Source organism: Rhinoraja longicauda, chromosome 20 (assembly GCF_053455715.1).
Source record: "Rhinoraja longicauda isolate Sanriku21f chromosome 20, sRhiLon1.1, whole genome shotgun sequence".
Lineage (NCBI taxonomy): Eukaryota > Metazoa > Chordata > Chondrichthyes > Rajiformes > Arhynchobatidae > Rhinoraja > Rhinoraja longicauda.
The window spans coordinates 3,368,881-3,386,046 of record NC_135972.1 but is presented as its reverse complement, the minus strand read 5'-3'; the positions used below and the strand labels follow the sequence as shown (position 1 = coordinate 3,386,046).

The 17,166-nt window shown below is 51.7% G+C and overlaps 2 protein-coding genes across 6 annotated transcripts in view; one reads left to right on the top strand and one right to left on the bottom strand.

Moving 5' to 3' along the window:
* Positions 1-17,166, top strand: part of syn3 (synapsin III) — a 149,016-nt gene that overhangs the window by 63,377 nt on the left and 68,473 nt on the right. The window lies entirely within an intron of this gene.
* Positions 2,252-17,166, bottom strand: part of LOC144603493 (metalloproteinase inhibitor 3-like) — a 29,111-nt gene continuing 14,196 nt past the window's right edge. Inside the window, exons 2-6 of one of the 2 annotated variants that reach the window (XR_013548629.1) lie at positions 9,738-9,820; positions 6,557-6,668; positions 5,328-5,449; positions 3,802-4,253; positions 2,252-3,591 (exon numbers count right to left, since the gene is read on the bottom strand). Coding sequence is in view for 1 of the 2 variants with exons in the window: in XM_078416749.1 (XP_078272875.1) it covers positions 4,056-4,253; positions 5,328-5,449; positions 6,557-6,668; positions 9,738-9,820 (515 nt within the window). In the remaining variant the exon portion in view is untranslated. Of the gene's footprint in view, positions 3,592-3,748; positions 4,254-5,327; positions 5,450-6,556; positions 6,669-9,737; positions 9,821-17,166 lie in introns of those variants that run through there. The other variant, XM_078416749.1, reaches the window with a different exon arrangement.

The window sequence follows — 17,166 nt, the reverse complement described above, 5'->3', positions numbered from 1 at the left end:
GGGCCGAATGGCCTAATTGTACTCCTGTGTCATACAGTCTTATGTAAAGTGTACTAATCCAGTTTAAGTGACTTCCTTTATGCAGGAAAAATGTTCCCGATGTTGGGGGAGTCCTGAACCAGGGGTCACAGTTTAAGAATAAGGGGTCGGCCATTTAGGACTGAGATGAGGAAAAATGTTTTCACCCAGAAAATTGTGAATCTGTGGAATTCTCTGCCACAGAAGGCAGTAGAGGCCAATTCACTGGATGTTTTCAAGAGAGAGTTGTAGGGCTAACGGAATCAAGGGATTATGGGGAGAAAGCAGGAACGGGGCACTGATTTTGGATGATCAGACATGATCATATTGAATGATGATGCTGGCTCAAAGGGCCAAATGGTCTACTCCTGCACTTATTTTTTATGCTTCTATGTTTTTATCCATGTACCCGACTAACTGCTTCTTAAGTCCCAGCCTCAACTACCTCCTCTGGCAGCTTGTTCCATACACCCACCACCCAGGGTTGCCAACTGTCCCGTATTAGCTGGGACATCCCGTATTTTGGGCTAAATTGGTTTGTCCCGTACGGGACCGCCCTTGACCCGTATTAGGCCCGGGGGTTGCAGTGGGCCTGGACGCTGTAGGCCTCGACACTGTAGGCCCCGATACTGTAGGCCCCGACACTGTAGGTCCCGACACTGTAGGTCCCGACACTGTAGGCCCCGACACTGTAGGCCCCGACACTGTAGGCCCCGACACTGTAGGCCCCGACACTGTAGGCCCCGACACTGTAAGCCCCGACACTGTAGGCCCCGATCTGTAGGCCCCGACACTGTAGGCCCGGACACTGTAGGCCCGGACACTGTAGGCCCCAACGCAGTAGGCCCCGACACTGTAGGCCCCGACAGTTTAGGTCCTGACACTCTAGGTCTCCGACATTTTAGCTCCGGACAGTCTAGGACCGGAGGCCCGGGCTCCGCCTAATGGAGGTTACATAGCAACCCGCCTACCGGCCCGGGCGGCCGCCGTTGGTGGAGCGGGAGCACGTGGCCACTTGCTGGTGAGGTCACGTGGGGCGCGGGGCGGTGACGTCACCCTTTGTCCCTTATTTGGGAGTGAGATAGTTGGCAACCCCTACATCTCTCTGACTTTCTTTCAGCATATACTCTGGAGACCCTATAGTTGGCAACCCCTACCACCACCTTTTGTATGAAAAGGTCACCTCTCAGATTCCTGTGGCCTACTCCTGCGCCTATTTTCTATGTTTCTATGATGATGGACAAACAGAACAAACAGTGGGGAATAAAATGGAGGCGGAGAAGATGGAATAAATGCACTTTTACTGCTTAGAATAGAAGGTGTAAAAGTAACATAAGAAAAGTTAATTTCTGAAAAGGCAATTTACATTCATGGAATATAAAATTCATAAATAATGCAGATAAATCTGAAATGCTGTGAATTTTGCAACAAGTTCATTAGCCCAGGAAAGCTCGATTTCACCGTAACTTTTGATTGCGTTAGCTAAATCCCAATCCTGTCCCCCCCGCCCAACCCGTCACCACCCCACTCCCCCCCCCACACACCTCCACACCCTCCCCCCCCCACACACCTCCACACCTCACCAGTCCAAAACCACACCTTAATCAGGCAACGAGACACAGACTGCAAATGTGTACAAACACAACCTGGTCTGCAAACATAATGCCAGCATCGTTATCTAAACCACAAACCAGGCTCACCCATATGAAAATAAAAAGTACTGATTTTACAAAGCTATCACCTAACAGAATAACTTATTGCAAAAAGAGCTTCTAATCCCTTTTATCCCACAAGCAGTCTGTTGGTTTCTGAGCCGGCCCACAATCCAGGCACAACACAGAATACTTCTGAAGCAAATATAAATGTTAGACCAAGAGAATGCATTGCCCACACGCACAGAAATATACGGCATCAACAGTATATTTAGCTCGCGTAACTACTTGATAACATTTAGACAATTTATATATAGTCAGGTGCTAGTTCCTGCCACCGTATTTTGGCGGGTGATTTATTTCCGGAAATATCTGCTGATCCGGGTTTGCGTGACATCTGTGTGAAAATATTGGGGGCGGCTTTCAATGTTTGCGAGCTGGTGTGGACAAGAACAGACAGGGGTTATTGCACGTATCACACACGTTCGCCATCTGGCACAACATGCTGGAGTAACTCAGCGGGACAGGCAGCATCTCTGGAGAGAAGGAATGGGTGACGTTTCGGGTTGAGACCTGAAGAAGGGTCTGGACCCTAAACGTCGCCCATTCCTTCTCTCCAGAGATGCTGCCTGTCCCGCTGAGTTACTCCAGCATTTTGTGTCTATCTTCGGTGTAAGCCGGCATCTGCAGTTCCTTCCTACACATGAGGCATTGGGCAGCCTATTTTAATCAGATCATTCGAGCTTTTCCACTGTGGAAATTGGAGTTATTTATTATGATTGTTCTGTTGCTGTAGAAATGCTGTTTCCTATTATCTCACGGTCAAAATATTCTTGATAAAGGCATTTAAGAAATGTTTGGATGGATAGGCACATGGGCATGCAGGGAATGGAGGGACATGGATCATGTGCGGGCAGATAAGAGTTGGTCTTGGCATCATGTTGGGCACTAACCGTGGGCCGAAGGGCCTGTTCCTGTGCTGTACTGTTCTCTGTTGTATGTTCTATGTTTAGTGCACGTGTAAATGAACTTAATAACATACTTATAAAGTATTCCCAAAGTGGAATCATTTCATCCATGAAGTTGTAGAGAAGGTGATTGAACCTGAAGACAGGCACAAAATGCCGGAGTAACTCAGCGGGACAGGCAGCATCTCTGGGGAGAAGGAATGGGTGACGTTTCGAGGTCGAGACTGGGAGTCGGGGGAAAGGGAGACGAGAGATATCGACGGTGATATAGAGAGGTATAGAACAAATGAATGAAAGATATGCACAAAAGTGACAAGGATAAAGGAAACATGCCATTGTTAACTGTGGGCTAGGTGAAAACGAGTTACAGACAATGAAACTCAACAAGACGATGTTGAAGCTGGTACAGATACTTGGGGGGAGGGGAGGGGATGGAGAGAGAGGGGAAGCAAGGGTTACTTGAAGTGAGAGAATTCAATATTCATACCGCTGGGGTGTAAGCTGCCCAAACGAAATATGAGGTGCTGTTCCTCCAATTTGAGTCGGGCCTGGCTCTGACAATGGAGGAGGCCCAGGACAGAGAGGTCAGTGTGGGAGTGGGAGGGGGAGTTAAGGTGTTTGCCAATATATCTGCCTAGCAGGTTACAGAGCTGTTTTTGCACACAGAAGCTATACTACCACAAATCTGAACATCATCTTAAATAGTAGTAAATAAAACCGAAACGAGACGTCCTTGTGGTGGAAGCTTCCGGGTGAAAGCGTTGTTCCATGGTGCCGCACTTAGAGAGGGGAGTTGCAGTTATGCACGACTCAAAACGCTCCGGTATTGAAATAAATCTATACAGGGGAAGCTCGGTGACATAACGGTACCGCACAGAGCAAGATGGAGGCGAGGTTAGTCGGCGATTTAGAGTCAGATTGAAGAGTAAATTGTGAGTAGGATCGCCAACTCCCTCACTCCCAAAGAAGGGACAAAGGGTGACATCACTGCCCCGCTCCCCACGTGACCTCACCCAGCCAGCGGCCACGCGCTCCCGCTCCACCAATGGCGGCCGCCATTGGTGGAGCGTGAGCACGTGGCCGCTGGCAGGGTGAGGTCACGTGGGGCGCGGGGCGGAGACATCACCCTTTGTCCCTTCTTTGGGAGTGAGGAAGTTGGCAACCCTACTAATACGGGACAAGGGCGGTCCCGTACGGGGACAAACCAATTTATCCCAAAGATACGGGATGTCCCGGCTAACACGGGACGGTCGGCGACCCCTAGAGGTGAGTGGCGTTGGAGAGGCGGGTGTTTGGAGATGCGGGACTAGGCACTCGGTCAAGGCTGGTCACGCACGGAGGGCTGTCTTTTCTCGGCCGTCGCCCTTGCTGGAGAGGAGCGACGCCCCCTCTCCCTCCCTCTCTCTCCCTCCCTCTCTCAGGGGTCGGTGGAGTTGATGCGGCTCTTGTCCAGGGGGCCGGTCCCTCTGTACCAGCTGCAGTGGCCATCCTTCTGCTGGACGCACACGTAGCTCTTGGCCTGGTGGCCCTGGTAACCATGGCCGGTCAATATGTCAGTCCACAGGCACTCGTTCTTGGCCGTCACCACGCACGGCAATTGAAAGCATCGCTTGATCTGTGGGGAAGACCGACGGCAGAGAGTGAGAGAGAGGGAGAGAGACGTCACACATGGAGAAATTCCAGAACCGGGGGCCACACACACACAGTCTGACAACACAAGGGGGAGGCCATTTTAAAACTGAGATGAGAAAAAACTTTTTCCACCCGTAGAGATGTGACTTTGTGGAATTCTCTGCCACAGAAGGCACGGGATGAATTAAAGAGAGAGTCAGATAGAGCTCTAGGGGCTAGCGGAATCAAGGGAATATGGGGAGAAGGCAGGCACGGGTTACTGATTGTGGATGATCAGCCATGATCACGGTAATGAATGGCGGTGCTGGCTCGAAGGGCCAAATGACCTACTCCTGCACCTATTGTCTATTGTCTATTGCCTAATGAATGGCGGTGCTGGCTCGAAGGGCCAAATGGCCTACTCCTGCACCTATTTTCTATGTTTCTATTTTATTCTTCGGGAGAACACATTGCCTGTTATAAGGTCATAAGGAATAGGAGTAGAATTAGGCCATTCGGCCCATCATGTCTACTCCGCCATTCCTCCGCCTAACCCCATTCTCCTGCCTTCTCCCCATAACCTCTGACACCCGCACTAATCAAGAATCTATCTATCTCTGCCTTGAAAATATTCACTGACTTGGCCTCCACAGCCTTCTGTGGCAAAGAATTCCACAGATTCACCACCCTCTGACTAAAGAAATTCCTCCTCATCTCCTTCCTAAAGGAACGTCCTTTAATTCTGAGGCTGTGCCCTCTGGTCCTAGACTCTCCCACTAGTGGAAACATCCTCTCCGCATCCACTCTATCCAGGCCTTTCACTATTCTGTACGTTTCAATGAGGTCCCCCCTCATTCTTCTAAACTCCAGTGAGTACAGGCCCAGTGCTGACAAACGCTCATCACAGGTTAACCCACTCATTCCTGGGATCATTCTTGTAAACCTCCTCTGGACCCTCTCCGGAGCCAGCACATCCTTCCTCAGATATGGGGCCCAAAATTGCTCACAATATTGAAATTATAACATAATATAAAATCTATGTCTGCTGTATAAATATGGGACTAGACGATGTCCATACCTTGCACTCACAGCCGAGCTGGTAGCGGTGGTTTAAACCTTTACGTTGCAGTAATGTCAGTTTCTCCCAGGGCATGATAAAGTTGCAGATACCTGTGTAGACTTTCCCATCGTAAACTCTCCCTGCATTGCGGAGAACAGCAGAGCGTTATTACCAGCCTTTTCACTGTGTTGTTCACATGTAATAGTAGTTCAGTTCAGTTTAGTTTAGTTTAGAGATACAGCGAGGAAACTGGCCCACCAAGTCTGCACCGACCAGCGATCCCCGCACACAAACACAATCCTACACACACACACACACACACACACACACACTAGGGACAATTTGTGTACGTAGTCCAAACCAACTAACCTACAAAACCTGCTCGTCTTTGGAGTGTGGGAGGAAACCGGAGCGCCCGGAGAAAACCCACGCAGGTCACGGGGAGAACGTACAAACTCCGTACAGACGGCACCCGTAGTCGGGCTCGAACCCGGGTCTCTGGCGCTGTGAGGCAGCAACTCTACCGCTGCACCACCGTGCCGTCCATTAATCTAGGTGGAAGGGGATGGGAGGGGGAGGGATAAATGTGTATGCTTGCAGCTGGGGCACATGGAAGAGGGGGGGGCGATTGTAGATCAGGTACCTACAATTGGAGAATGCTTTTACATCCTTATAAAAGTGGATAATATTCGAATCCTCTGGCCAATTACTGTGTTGTTTGCATCGGACAATCTTTGAAGCCATAGAGAGACGATGGTATCATCAGACCATAAGACACAGGAGCAGAATTAGGCCATTCGGCCCAGCAAGCCTGCTCCACCATTCGATCATGGCTGGTCTATCTTCCCCTCTCAACCCCATTCTTCTGCCTTCTCCTCATAAACTTTGACACCCTTCCTAATCTGAGCACGGTGGCGCCGTGGCGCAGCGGTAGAGTTGCTGCCTCACAGCGCCAAAGACCCGGGTTCCATCCGTCTGTCTGTACGGAGTTTGTACGTTCTCCCCGTGACCTGCGTGGGTTTTCTCCAAGATCTTCGGTTTCCTCCCACTCTCCAAAGGCGTGCAGGTGTGTAGGTTAATTGGCTTGGTGTAAAAAATGCAAAATTGTCCCCAGTGTGTGTAGGTCAGTGTTGATGTGCGGGGATCGCTGGTCGTTGTGGGCTCGGTGGGTTGAGGGGCCTGTTTCTGTGCTGTATCACTAAACTAACCTAAACTCCAGCATACAGTGCAGGCTTTGCCAGACATACCTGTGATCAGATACTGGAATTTGTTCACCTGCAGACGTACGCCACACAGACTGTCTGAAGCCTCCGTATAGATGTACTGCACGTGTTGCACCTTGTCGAAACCACGGTACATCTAAAGAAGGGACAGAGTTTACATTGATGTGAGATTCACTGGCTTTGAATGGAAAGCACGTCAACACAGCATTAGAGTCAGAGAGTGATACAGTGTGGAAACAGGCCCTTCGGCCCTACTTGCCCACACCGCCCAACATGCCCCAGCTCCACTAGTCATAGAGTGATACAGTGTGGAAACAGGCCCTTCAGCCCAACTTGCCCACATCGGCCAACAATGTCCCAGCTACACTAGTCCCACCTACCTGCCTGCGCTTGGTCCATATCCCTCCAAACCCGTCCTATCCATGTACCTGTCTAACTGGTCCTTAAACGTTGGGATAGTCCCAGCCTCAACTACCTCCTCTGGAAGCTCTTTCCATACACCCACCACCCTCTGTGTAGAAAGGAACTGCAGATGCTGGTTTACACATTGGGATGGGCACAAAATGCTGGAGTAACTCAGCGGGACAACTGCATCTCTGGAGAGAAGGACAGGGTGATGTTTGCGGCCGAGTTATTCCAGCATTTTGTGTCTATTGTCATTATAGCATCGGTACAAATGGAGCTGCACAGACTAGAGATACAGCCTAGAAATAGGCCCTTCGGCCCACCGAGTCCGTGCCAGCAATCGATCACCTGTTCAATCTTCACACCAGTTCACATTCACACCAGTTCTATGTTATCCCACTTTCTCATCCACTCCTTACACATTAGGGGCAATTTGGAGAAGCCAGTTAACCCACAAACCTGCACGTCTTTGGGATGTGGGAGGAAACCGGAGCACCCGGAGGAAACCCACGCGGTCACAGGGAGAACGTGCAAACTCCACACACACAGCACCGGAGGTCAGGATTGAACCCTGGTCTCTGGCGCTGTGAGGCAGCATCTCTACCATCTGTGCCACCCACGGCCTGGGATTGTATCGCTATCTCAGCGATGGCTCTGGTTAATTCGACTGAGCTGGCGAACTCTGCTTATTTACTCAATTATGGACAAAAGATGAAAATGCATATTTCCATGTTTCATTAGTTCCGGTATTGAGTCCAGATGTCTAGAGTATAGAGTCTAGGCCAAGTCAGTGGATATTTTTAAGGCAGAGATAGATAGATCCTTGATCAGTACGGGTGTCAGGGGTTATGGGGAGAAGGCAGGAGAATGGGGTTGGGAGGGAGAAATAGGTCAGCCATGTTTGAATGGCGGAGTAGACTGGATGGGCCGAATGGCCTAATTCTGCTCCTATGACTTGTGGATTTATGAGAAGCCAGTCGGAAGGTTTATGGACGACCTTCATCTTGTAAGATAATGTAAGAAAATAACTGCAGATGCTGGTATAAATCGAAGGTATTTATTCACAAAATGCTGGAGTAACTCAGCGGGTCAGGCAGCATCTCAAGAGAGAAGGAATGGGTGACGTTTCGGGTCGAGACCCTTCTTCAGACTGATGTCAGGGGGGCAGGACAAAGGAAGGATATAGGTGGAGACAGGAAGATAGAGGGAGAACTGGGGAGGGGGAGGGGAAGGGAGGGACAAGAGGAAACCTTGTCCACTTCATTGGCCATTTATTGTTTGGGTCAGAGTTTGTGAGCTAAAATAGTTTAGCATTTGTGCCTCTAATTCACAAGCAATGAGCCATCAGTGAATTTCGATGGCAAAAAGAGAAGACAGGCACAAGATGCTGGAGTAACTCAGCGGGACAGGCAGAGTCCTCTGGAGAGAAGGAATGGGTGGCGTTTCGGGTCGAGACCCTTCCTCAGACTGTAATGTGGCACAGTGGTAGAGTTAGTGTGTGTAGGATAGTGTTAGTGTGCGGGGGTCGCTGGTCGGCGCGGACCCGGTGGGCCGAAAGGGCACGTTTCCGTTCTGTATCTCTAAACTAAATAGCAAACATCCATCTGGAAGAATCGGTTAAAGAAAAATATACTGCAATTATGAGTTCCGTTTATTTAAAAAGAGCTATTTTAAACATTAATTAAAAGGGGAAGGAACTTGAAAGGCCGCAAGATTACACAGAGTTTACATTCCAAGTCTCTGAACCTCACTGTCTTGGCAGTAAAACCATAAGATTGAGTTGTAAAATGGCGAGACTGAACATGTACACTTGGAAGCAATTTATTTGAAAATAAATAAAAATCATTTTCCTGCTACTGGTTTGTGTTGTGGTAAATGACAGGGTGGAGGGATATGGATCATGTGCAGGCAGGCAGGCAGGCAGGCAGGAGTTGGCCTTGACATCATGTCCAGCATGGACATTGTGGGCCGAAGGGCCATTGCCTGTGCTGTACTGTGCTATGTTCCAAGACATAACTCCTGAAAGAAGTATATACAATCATGAGATTTCATCTCATAATTATGATCATCTCACAATTATGAAACATTGCAATTGCGGCTCATATAATGAGCCAGAACATTATCCTCATGGTGGAAGTGTCCAAGACTAGAGGGCACAGCTTTAGGGTGAGAGAGGGAAGGTTTCATGGGTAGGAAGGAACTGCAGGTGCTGGTTTAAACTGAAGATAGACACAAATTGATGAATTGATTACTCTATTAAAGTCCCATTGAGATGGTGGCAGGAGAAAATTCTGTTCGACCAAGTCTTGGTTTAGTTTAGTTTAATTTAGAGATACAGCGCGGAAACAGGCCCTTCGGCCCAACCTGCCCATACCAGACAACATGTCCCAGCTACACTAGTCATAGAGTGATACAGTGTGGAAACAGGCCCTTCAGCCCAACTTGCCCATACTGGCTAACATGGACACCAGTCCCACCTGCCTGCCTTTGCTCCATTTCCCTCCAAACCAGTCCATCCATGCACCTGTCTAACTGTTTCTTAAATGTTGGGATAGTCCCAGCCTCAACCACCTCCTCCGGCACCTTGTTCCATACACCCACCATCCTCTGTGTGAAAAGGTTACCCTTCAGATTCCTATTAAATCTTTTCCCCTTCACCTTAAACCTATGTCCTCTGGTCCTTGATGATGTTTAATCGGTCTGAAGAAGGGCCCTTATGTCACCTATCCATGTTCTCCAGAGATGCTGCCTGACCCGCTGAGTTACTCCAGCACTTTGTGTCTTTTTCTTTATGTCTCACCTTCATTTGCTTGATAGTGTAGCGCATGGTGCCAAAAAATCCATCTTCCAGTAACTTCTTGCCAACCACTTTTGCCCGGATAACTGGAATAGAAGGATTGAACACAGATCATTACGTTTAAAGTGCAGGACTATCAGTCCTCATCAGTGCTGGCTGTGTCTGACAAGTTACAACAGACACACACACTTCAAGTTGTTGTCCAAACAGCTTTTGTAGTTCCTTACTATTCGGCTGGTTTTTAGTTTTTTTAAACTTTAGTTTATTGTCCCGTGTACCGAGGTACAGTGAAAAGCTTTTGTTGCGTGCCAGCCAGTCAGCAGAAAGACAATACATGATTACAATCCAGCCGTTCGCAGTGTACCGATACAGGATAAAGGGAATAACGTTTAGTGCAAGATAAAGTCCGATTAAAGATCGTACAAGGGTCTCCAACAAGATAGATGGTAGCTCAGGACCGCTCTCTAGTTGTTGATAGGATGGTTCAGTTAGGGTCGCCAACTGTCCCGTATTAGTCGGGACATCCCGTATTTTTGGCTTGTCCCGTACGGGACCGCCCTTGTCCCATATTAGGTCCGGGGGGCACTGTAGGCCCTGACACTGTAGGCCCCGTCACTCTAGGCCCCGACACTCTAGGCCCCAACACTGTAGGCCTCGACACTGTAGGCCCGGACACTGTAGGCCCCGACGCTGTAGGTCCAGACACTGTAGGCCCTGACACTGTAGGCCCCAATGCTGTAGGCCCGGACACTGTAGGCCCTGACGCTGTAGGCCCTGACACTGTAGGCCCTGACACTGTAGGCCCCGATGCTATAGGCCCGGATACTGTAGGCCCTGACACTGTAGGCCCCGACGCTGTAGGCCCAGACACTGTAGGCCCTGACGCTGTAGGCCCCGACACTGTAGGCCCCGACACTGTAGGCCCTGACGCTGTAGGTCCGGACACTGTAGCGGGTGAACGTGGCCGCAGGCTGGGTGAGGTCACGTGGGGCGCGGGGCGGTGACATCACCTTGTCCCGTATTTGGGAGTGAGATAGTTGGCACCCCCTAGGTTCAGTTGTCTGATAACAGTTGGGAGGAATGTGGAGGTGGAGTTCTGTACCTCTCGCCTGATGGGAGAGGGGAGAAGAGGGAGTGACCGTGGTGAGACTGGTCCATGAGGTTTAAGAGGCTTTTAGATAGGCACATGGGTGCGCAGGGAACGGAGGGATGTGGAACAAGTGCAGGCAGAGGGCATGGACATTGTGGGCCGAAGGGGCCATTCCTGTGCAGTACTGAGCGGTCACAGTGGCGCAGCGGTAGAGTTGCCGCCTTACAGCGAATGCAGCGCCGGAGACCCGGGTTCCATCCCGACTACGGGCGCTGTCTGTACGGAGTTTGTACGTTCTCCCCCTGACCCGCGTGGGTTTTCTCCGAGATCTTCGGTTTCCTCCCACACTCCAAAGACGTACGAGTTTGTAGGTTAATTGGCTTGGTAAATGTCCCTAGTGGGTGTAGGATAGTGTTAGTGTGCGGGGATCGCTGGTCGGCGTGGACCCAGTGGGCTGAAAGGGCCTGTTTCCGCTCTGTATCTCTAAAGTAAACTAAACTAAACTACTGTTCTGTGCTCAAATTGTCATGGGTTCTGGAGCAGAGGGAAAATAGCATTGTAAACTTGAATACTTTGGCTGTGGTTTTATTGAGAGTTTTTATTGATAAACTATGCGGTGGGCAGCCTGCCATCTCTGTATGGGGAAAGCACGGTGAGATTATACACTGCAACGCCAGCCCGATCTAACTACAGCATTGTGCTTTAATCGGCTTCCAGCAGCTTGATCGGACAGCCCTGTTTCACAAGTTATAGGAGTAGAATTAGGCCATTCGGCCCATCGAGTCCACTCCGCCATTCAATCACAGCTGATCTCTGCCTCCTAATCCCATTTCCTGCCTTCTCCCCATAACCCTCGACACCCATACTAATCAAGAATTTGTCTGTCTCTGCCTTAAAAATATCCACTGACTTGGCCTCCACAGCCCTCTGTGGCAATGAGATCCACAGATTAACCACCCTCTACTGGGGGGAGGGGGAGGGGGGGTGAGGGAGAGGGGGGGTGAGTGAGGGGGGATGAGGGAGGAGGTGGGGGGGTGAGGGAGGAGGTGAGGGAGGGAGAGGGGGGGTGAGGGGGGTAATGGAGGGGGTTGAGGGAGGGGGGAGTTGAGGGGAGGGAGGTGAGGGAGGGGGTTATGGAGGGTGAGGGAGGGGGTGAGGAGGTAATGGAGGGGGGTGGAGGTGAGGGGGGAGGTGAAGGAGGTGAGGGAGGGGGTGAGGGAGGGGGTGACGGGGGGGTAATGGAGAGGAGTGAGGGGGAAGTGAGGGGAGAAGGTGAGGGGGGTGAGGGAGGGTAATGGAGGGGGTGAGGGGGGATGAGGGAGGGGGAGGTGAGGGAGGGGGGAGGTGAGGGGGGGAGGTGAGGGGGGCCACAGCAGATGGGGCAAGAATGTGGGCAAGTAGCAGCAGACCCGTCCGATTGTTTCCAAATTTGCTCCCGAGGATTTGGCCGAGTTTTTCAAACGAGCAGTTTCTCGTTGGGCTAATTTTGTTTTTTGACCGCCTAAACCGGAACAAAAGTGTGATTGTGTTACGGTTCTGACAAGGTCAGTACTTTGTAAAGGGTTACTGCGGATATGTGGCCTGGCCTAGCCTGGCCTCATTAGCAGTGTTGTGGTGTGTGTTTATGAGGATTTATATTACATGGCAGGCTGGAATGTCACACATAGTCAAGCTGTTCCTATTAGCTCCCTCACACTGGAGATCTGGAATTTGCACCTTCTATAAATAAAGCTCATTGTGTGTCACAGAACAAACTCTCTGTGTCACCAGAAAACACATCAACCTCACACCAGAGTCGTGGAGAAATCAAGACACAGAGTGCCGGAGTAACTCAGCGGGACAGGCAGCATCTCTGGAGAGAAGGAATGGGTGACGTTTCGGGTCGAGACCCTTCCTCAGACTCTGGCCCACCGAGTCCACGCCGACCATCGGTCACCCGTTCCCACCAGGTCCTGTGTTATCCCACTTTCCCATCCACTCCCTGCACGCCAGGGGGCGATTTACAGAGAGGCCCATTAACCTGCAAACACGCACGTCTTTGGGATGTGGGAGGAGACCGGAGCACCCGGAGGAAACCCACGCGGTCACGGGGGGAACGTGCAAACTCCACACACGGAGACAGTACCCGAGCTCAGGATGGAACCCAGGTCTCTGGCGCTGTGAGGCAGCGGCTCTACCCACAACGCCACAGGGCGGAACTGACAGTAAATATCACAGACAAAGCCCTTTAGTCGAGGGTGGAGAATGATGTGTGGCTTTGACAGTGGTTGAAGATGCAAGTTGGAAATAAACGTGGTTTACTTTAGTTTAAAGGTACAGACTCTCTCTCCTCTGGATCTCTCTCTCCTCTGGGTCTCTCTCTCCTCTGGGTCCCACTCTCCTCTGGGTCCCACTCTCCTCTGGGTCTCTCCTTTGGGTCTCTCTCTCTGGGTCTCTCTCCTCTGGGTCCCACTCTCCTCTGGGTCTCTCTCTCCTCTGGGCCTCTCTACTCTGGGTCACTGTCTCCTCTGGGTCTTTCTCCTCTGGGTCCCACTATACCCTGGGTCTCTCTCTCTCCTCTGGGTCTCTCTCTGGGTCTCCCTCTGGGTATTTCTCCTCTGGGTCTCTCTCTCTGGCTCTCTCTCTCTCCTCTGGGTCGGTCTCTCTCTCCTCTGGGTTGCTCTTTCTCATCTGGGTCTCTTTGGGTCTCTCTCTCTCCTCTGGGTCTCTGGATCTCTCTCTCCTCTGGGTCTCTCTCTCCACTGGGTCTTGCTCTCCTCTGGGTCTCTCTCTCTCCTCTGGGTCTCTCTCTCTCTCCTCTGGGTCTCTTTCTCCTCTGGGTCTCTCTCTCTCCTCTGGGTCTCTCTCTCCTCTGGGTCTCTCTCTCTCCTCTGGGTCTCTCTCTCCTCTGGGTCTCTCTCTCTCTCCTCTGGGTCTCTTTCTCCTCTGGGTCTCTCTCTCTCCTCTGGGTCTCTCTGGATCTCTCCCTCCTCTGGGTCTCTCTCTCCTCTGGGTCTCTCTCTCCTCTGGGTCTCTCTCTCTCCTCTGGGTCTCTCTCTCCTCTGGGTCTCTCTCTCCTCTGGGTCTCTCTGGATCTCTCCCTCCTCTGGGTCTCTCTCTCCTCTGGGTCTCTCTCTCCTCTGGGTCTCTCTCTCTCCTCTGGGTCTCTCTCTCCTCTGGGTCTCTCTCTCCGTGCCACCCCTCCCTATGTGCAGAGGAGATGAGTTTAACTTGGCATCATGTTGACCACGGACATTGTGGGCCGAAGGGCCTGTTGCTGTGCTGTACTGTTCTCTGCCCCAATATTGAGCAGGTTTTCAGCCACTACTCTTTCACAACACAACTGCCAAGTGTTGGGACCCACCAGTAGTAACTGAAGGCCCAGCTCAGGATTTCTTACCGTTGGAACTGCCAAGAAATTCATCTTGTTTGCATTAGGTTTATGACTTGCAAGTTCAAACTATGAGGTTGACAATACCACAGTAAACATATTCAATAGTTTGTCAGCTACCCTTCTGCTGGGCAGAGCCTCTGTCTCACAGCGCCAGACACACTGGTTCGATCCTGACTTAGGGTGCTGGCTGTGTGGCGTTTGCACGTTCTCCCCGTGACCGCGTGGGTTTCCTCCGGGCGCTCCGGTTTCCTCCCACATCCCAAAGACGTGCGGGTTTGTGGGTTAATCGGCCCCTCTGTGAATTGCCCCCTAGTGTGCAGGGAGTGGATGGGAAAGTGGGATAACACAGAACTAGTGTGAACCGGGGTATCGATGGTCGGCGTGGACCCGGTGGGCCGAAGGGCCTGTTTCCGTGCTGTATACACTAAACTAAAAAACCTACATCAGAACATATCATATCATATCATATATATACAGCCGGAAACAGGCCTTTTCGGCCCATCAAGTCCGTGCCGCCCTGCGATCCCCGCACATTAACACTAACCTACACCCACTAGGGACAATTTTTACATTTACCCAGCCAATTAACCTACATACCTGTACGTCTTTGTAGTGTGGGAGGAAACCGAAGATCTCGGAGAAAACCCACGCAGGTCACGGGAAGAACGTACAAACTCCTTACAGTGCAGCACCCGTAGTCAGGATCGAACCTGAGTCTCCGGCGCTGCATTCGCTGTAAAGCAGCAACTCTACCGCTGTGCTACCGTGCCGCCCGAGAACAGAAGAACATGTCCTCCAGCCCACAGTATCTGCGTGAAACATAATGCCACGATAAACTGTACACTGTGGACGGAAGTGGAAGTGGAAGGGGGAGGAGAGACAACAGACAACAGACAATAGACAATAGGTGCAGGAGGAGGCCATTCGGCCCTTCGAGCCAGCACCGCCATTCAATGTGATCATGGCTGATCATTCTCAATCAGTACCCCGTTCCTGCCTTCTCCCCGTACCCCCTGACTCCACTATCCTTAAGAGCTCTATCTAGCTCTCTCTTGAAAGCATCCAGAGAATTGGCCTCCACTGCCCTCTGAGGCAGAGAATTCCACAGATTCACAACTCTCTGACTGAAAAAGTTTTCCCTCATCTCAGTTCTAAATGGCCTACCCCTTATTCTTAAACTGTGGCCCCTGGTTCTGGACTCCCCCAACATTGGGAACATGTTTCCTGCCTCTAACGTGTCCAACCCCTTAATAATCATATACGTTTCGATAAGATCCCCTCTCATCCTTTTAAATTCCAGTGTATACAAGCCTAGCCGCTCCAGTCTTTCAACATATGACAGTCCCGCCATTCCGGGAATTAACCTAGTAGGTTAAATAGGTATGGGCAATAGTTGGCCAATAGGTCTAGGCAATAGTTGGCTAATAGGTGTGGGCAGCGATGGGGCATGGATGATCTGGAGCAGCAGACTGACATTTCTTTCACTTCAGGTAGCCCCTGCATTCCCTCTCTCTCTCTCTGTCCTTCTCCCGACCCAAGTCGAACCAGCTTCTCGTTTCCCATCAAACAGCTCGCAAAGGCCTGCTTCCTTTATCATCGTTACTTTTTTGCGTATCTTTCATTCACTTGTTCTACACCTCTCTACATCACAGTCTATACCTCTCGTTTCCCTCTCCCCCAACTCTCAGTCTGAAAGAGGGTCTCGACCCGAAACGTCACCCATTCCTTCTCTCCGGAGATGCTGCCTGACCCGCTGAGTTACTCCAGCGTCTTGTGTCCATGAGAGGTTGCGCGCAGGTGTCAGAGACTGTGAGGCAGGTAACGATACAGTCTGAGCGAGCCCGGGGTGCAGTGAGCAGAGAGGGACCGAGCAATGAAAGGCTGGGATCAAATAAAAACAGCCCGAGATCCAAAAGAGTCAAGGTTGGAGCCAAGTGATGAAGGAAGCAGATGCTAAACATAAGGGTTTGATCTCGGCCTGCCTCTGCTCACAGCTGGAGTACGGGTGGCCTGTGCACTGATTCTAGCCACAGTCTCTGCCTCTCAATCCAGCTTGCACATTCTGCAGACACAAGGAACAGCAGATGCCGGTTTTCCAAAAAAACCCACAAAAGTGCTGGAGTAACTCAGCGGGTCGGGTGAGCACGTCAGACTAGGGTCGCCAACTGTCCCCTATTAGCCGGGACATCCCGTATTTTAGCCTAAATTGCTTGTCCCGTACGGGACCGCCCTTGTCCCGTATTGGGCCCGGACGGCGATGTAGGCCCGGACACTGTAGCCTGGGGGCCGCTGTAGTCCCGGACAGTGTAGGCCCGGAAACTGCAGGCCTGGACACTGTAGGCCCGGACACTGTAGGCCCGGACACTGTAGGGCCGGACACTGTAGTCCGGGGGCCGCTGTAGTCCTGGGCACTGTAGGCCCGGACACTGTAGGCCCGGACACTGTAGGCCCGGACACTGTAGGGCCGGACACTGTAGTCCGGGGGCCGCTGTAGTCCAGGACACTGTAGGCCCGGACACTGTAGGCCCGGACACTGTAGGCCCGGACACTGTAGGCCCGGACACTGTAGGCCCGGACACTGTAGGGCCGGACACTGTAGTCCGGGGGCCGCTGTAGTCCAGGGCACTGTAGGCCCGGACACTGTAGGCCCGGACACTGTTGGCCCGGACACTGTAGGCCCAGACACTGTAGGGCCGGACACTGTAGTCCGGGGGCCGCTGAAGTCCAGGACACTGTAGGCCCGGACACTGTAGGCCCGGACACTGTAGGCCCGGACACTGTAGCCCGGGGGCCGCTGTAGTCCCGGACAGTGTAGGCCTGGGCCTGCCAAACGGAGGTTGCTTAGCAACCCGCCTCCCAGACCGGCGGCCACCATTGGTGGAGCGGGAGCACGTGGCCGCTGGCTGGGTGAGGTCACGTGGGGCGTGGGGTGGTGACGTCACCTTGTCCCTTATGTGGGAGTGAGGAAG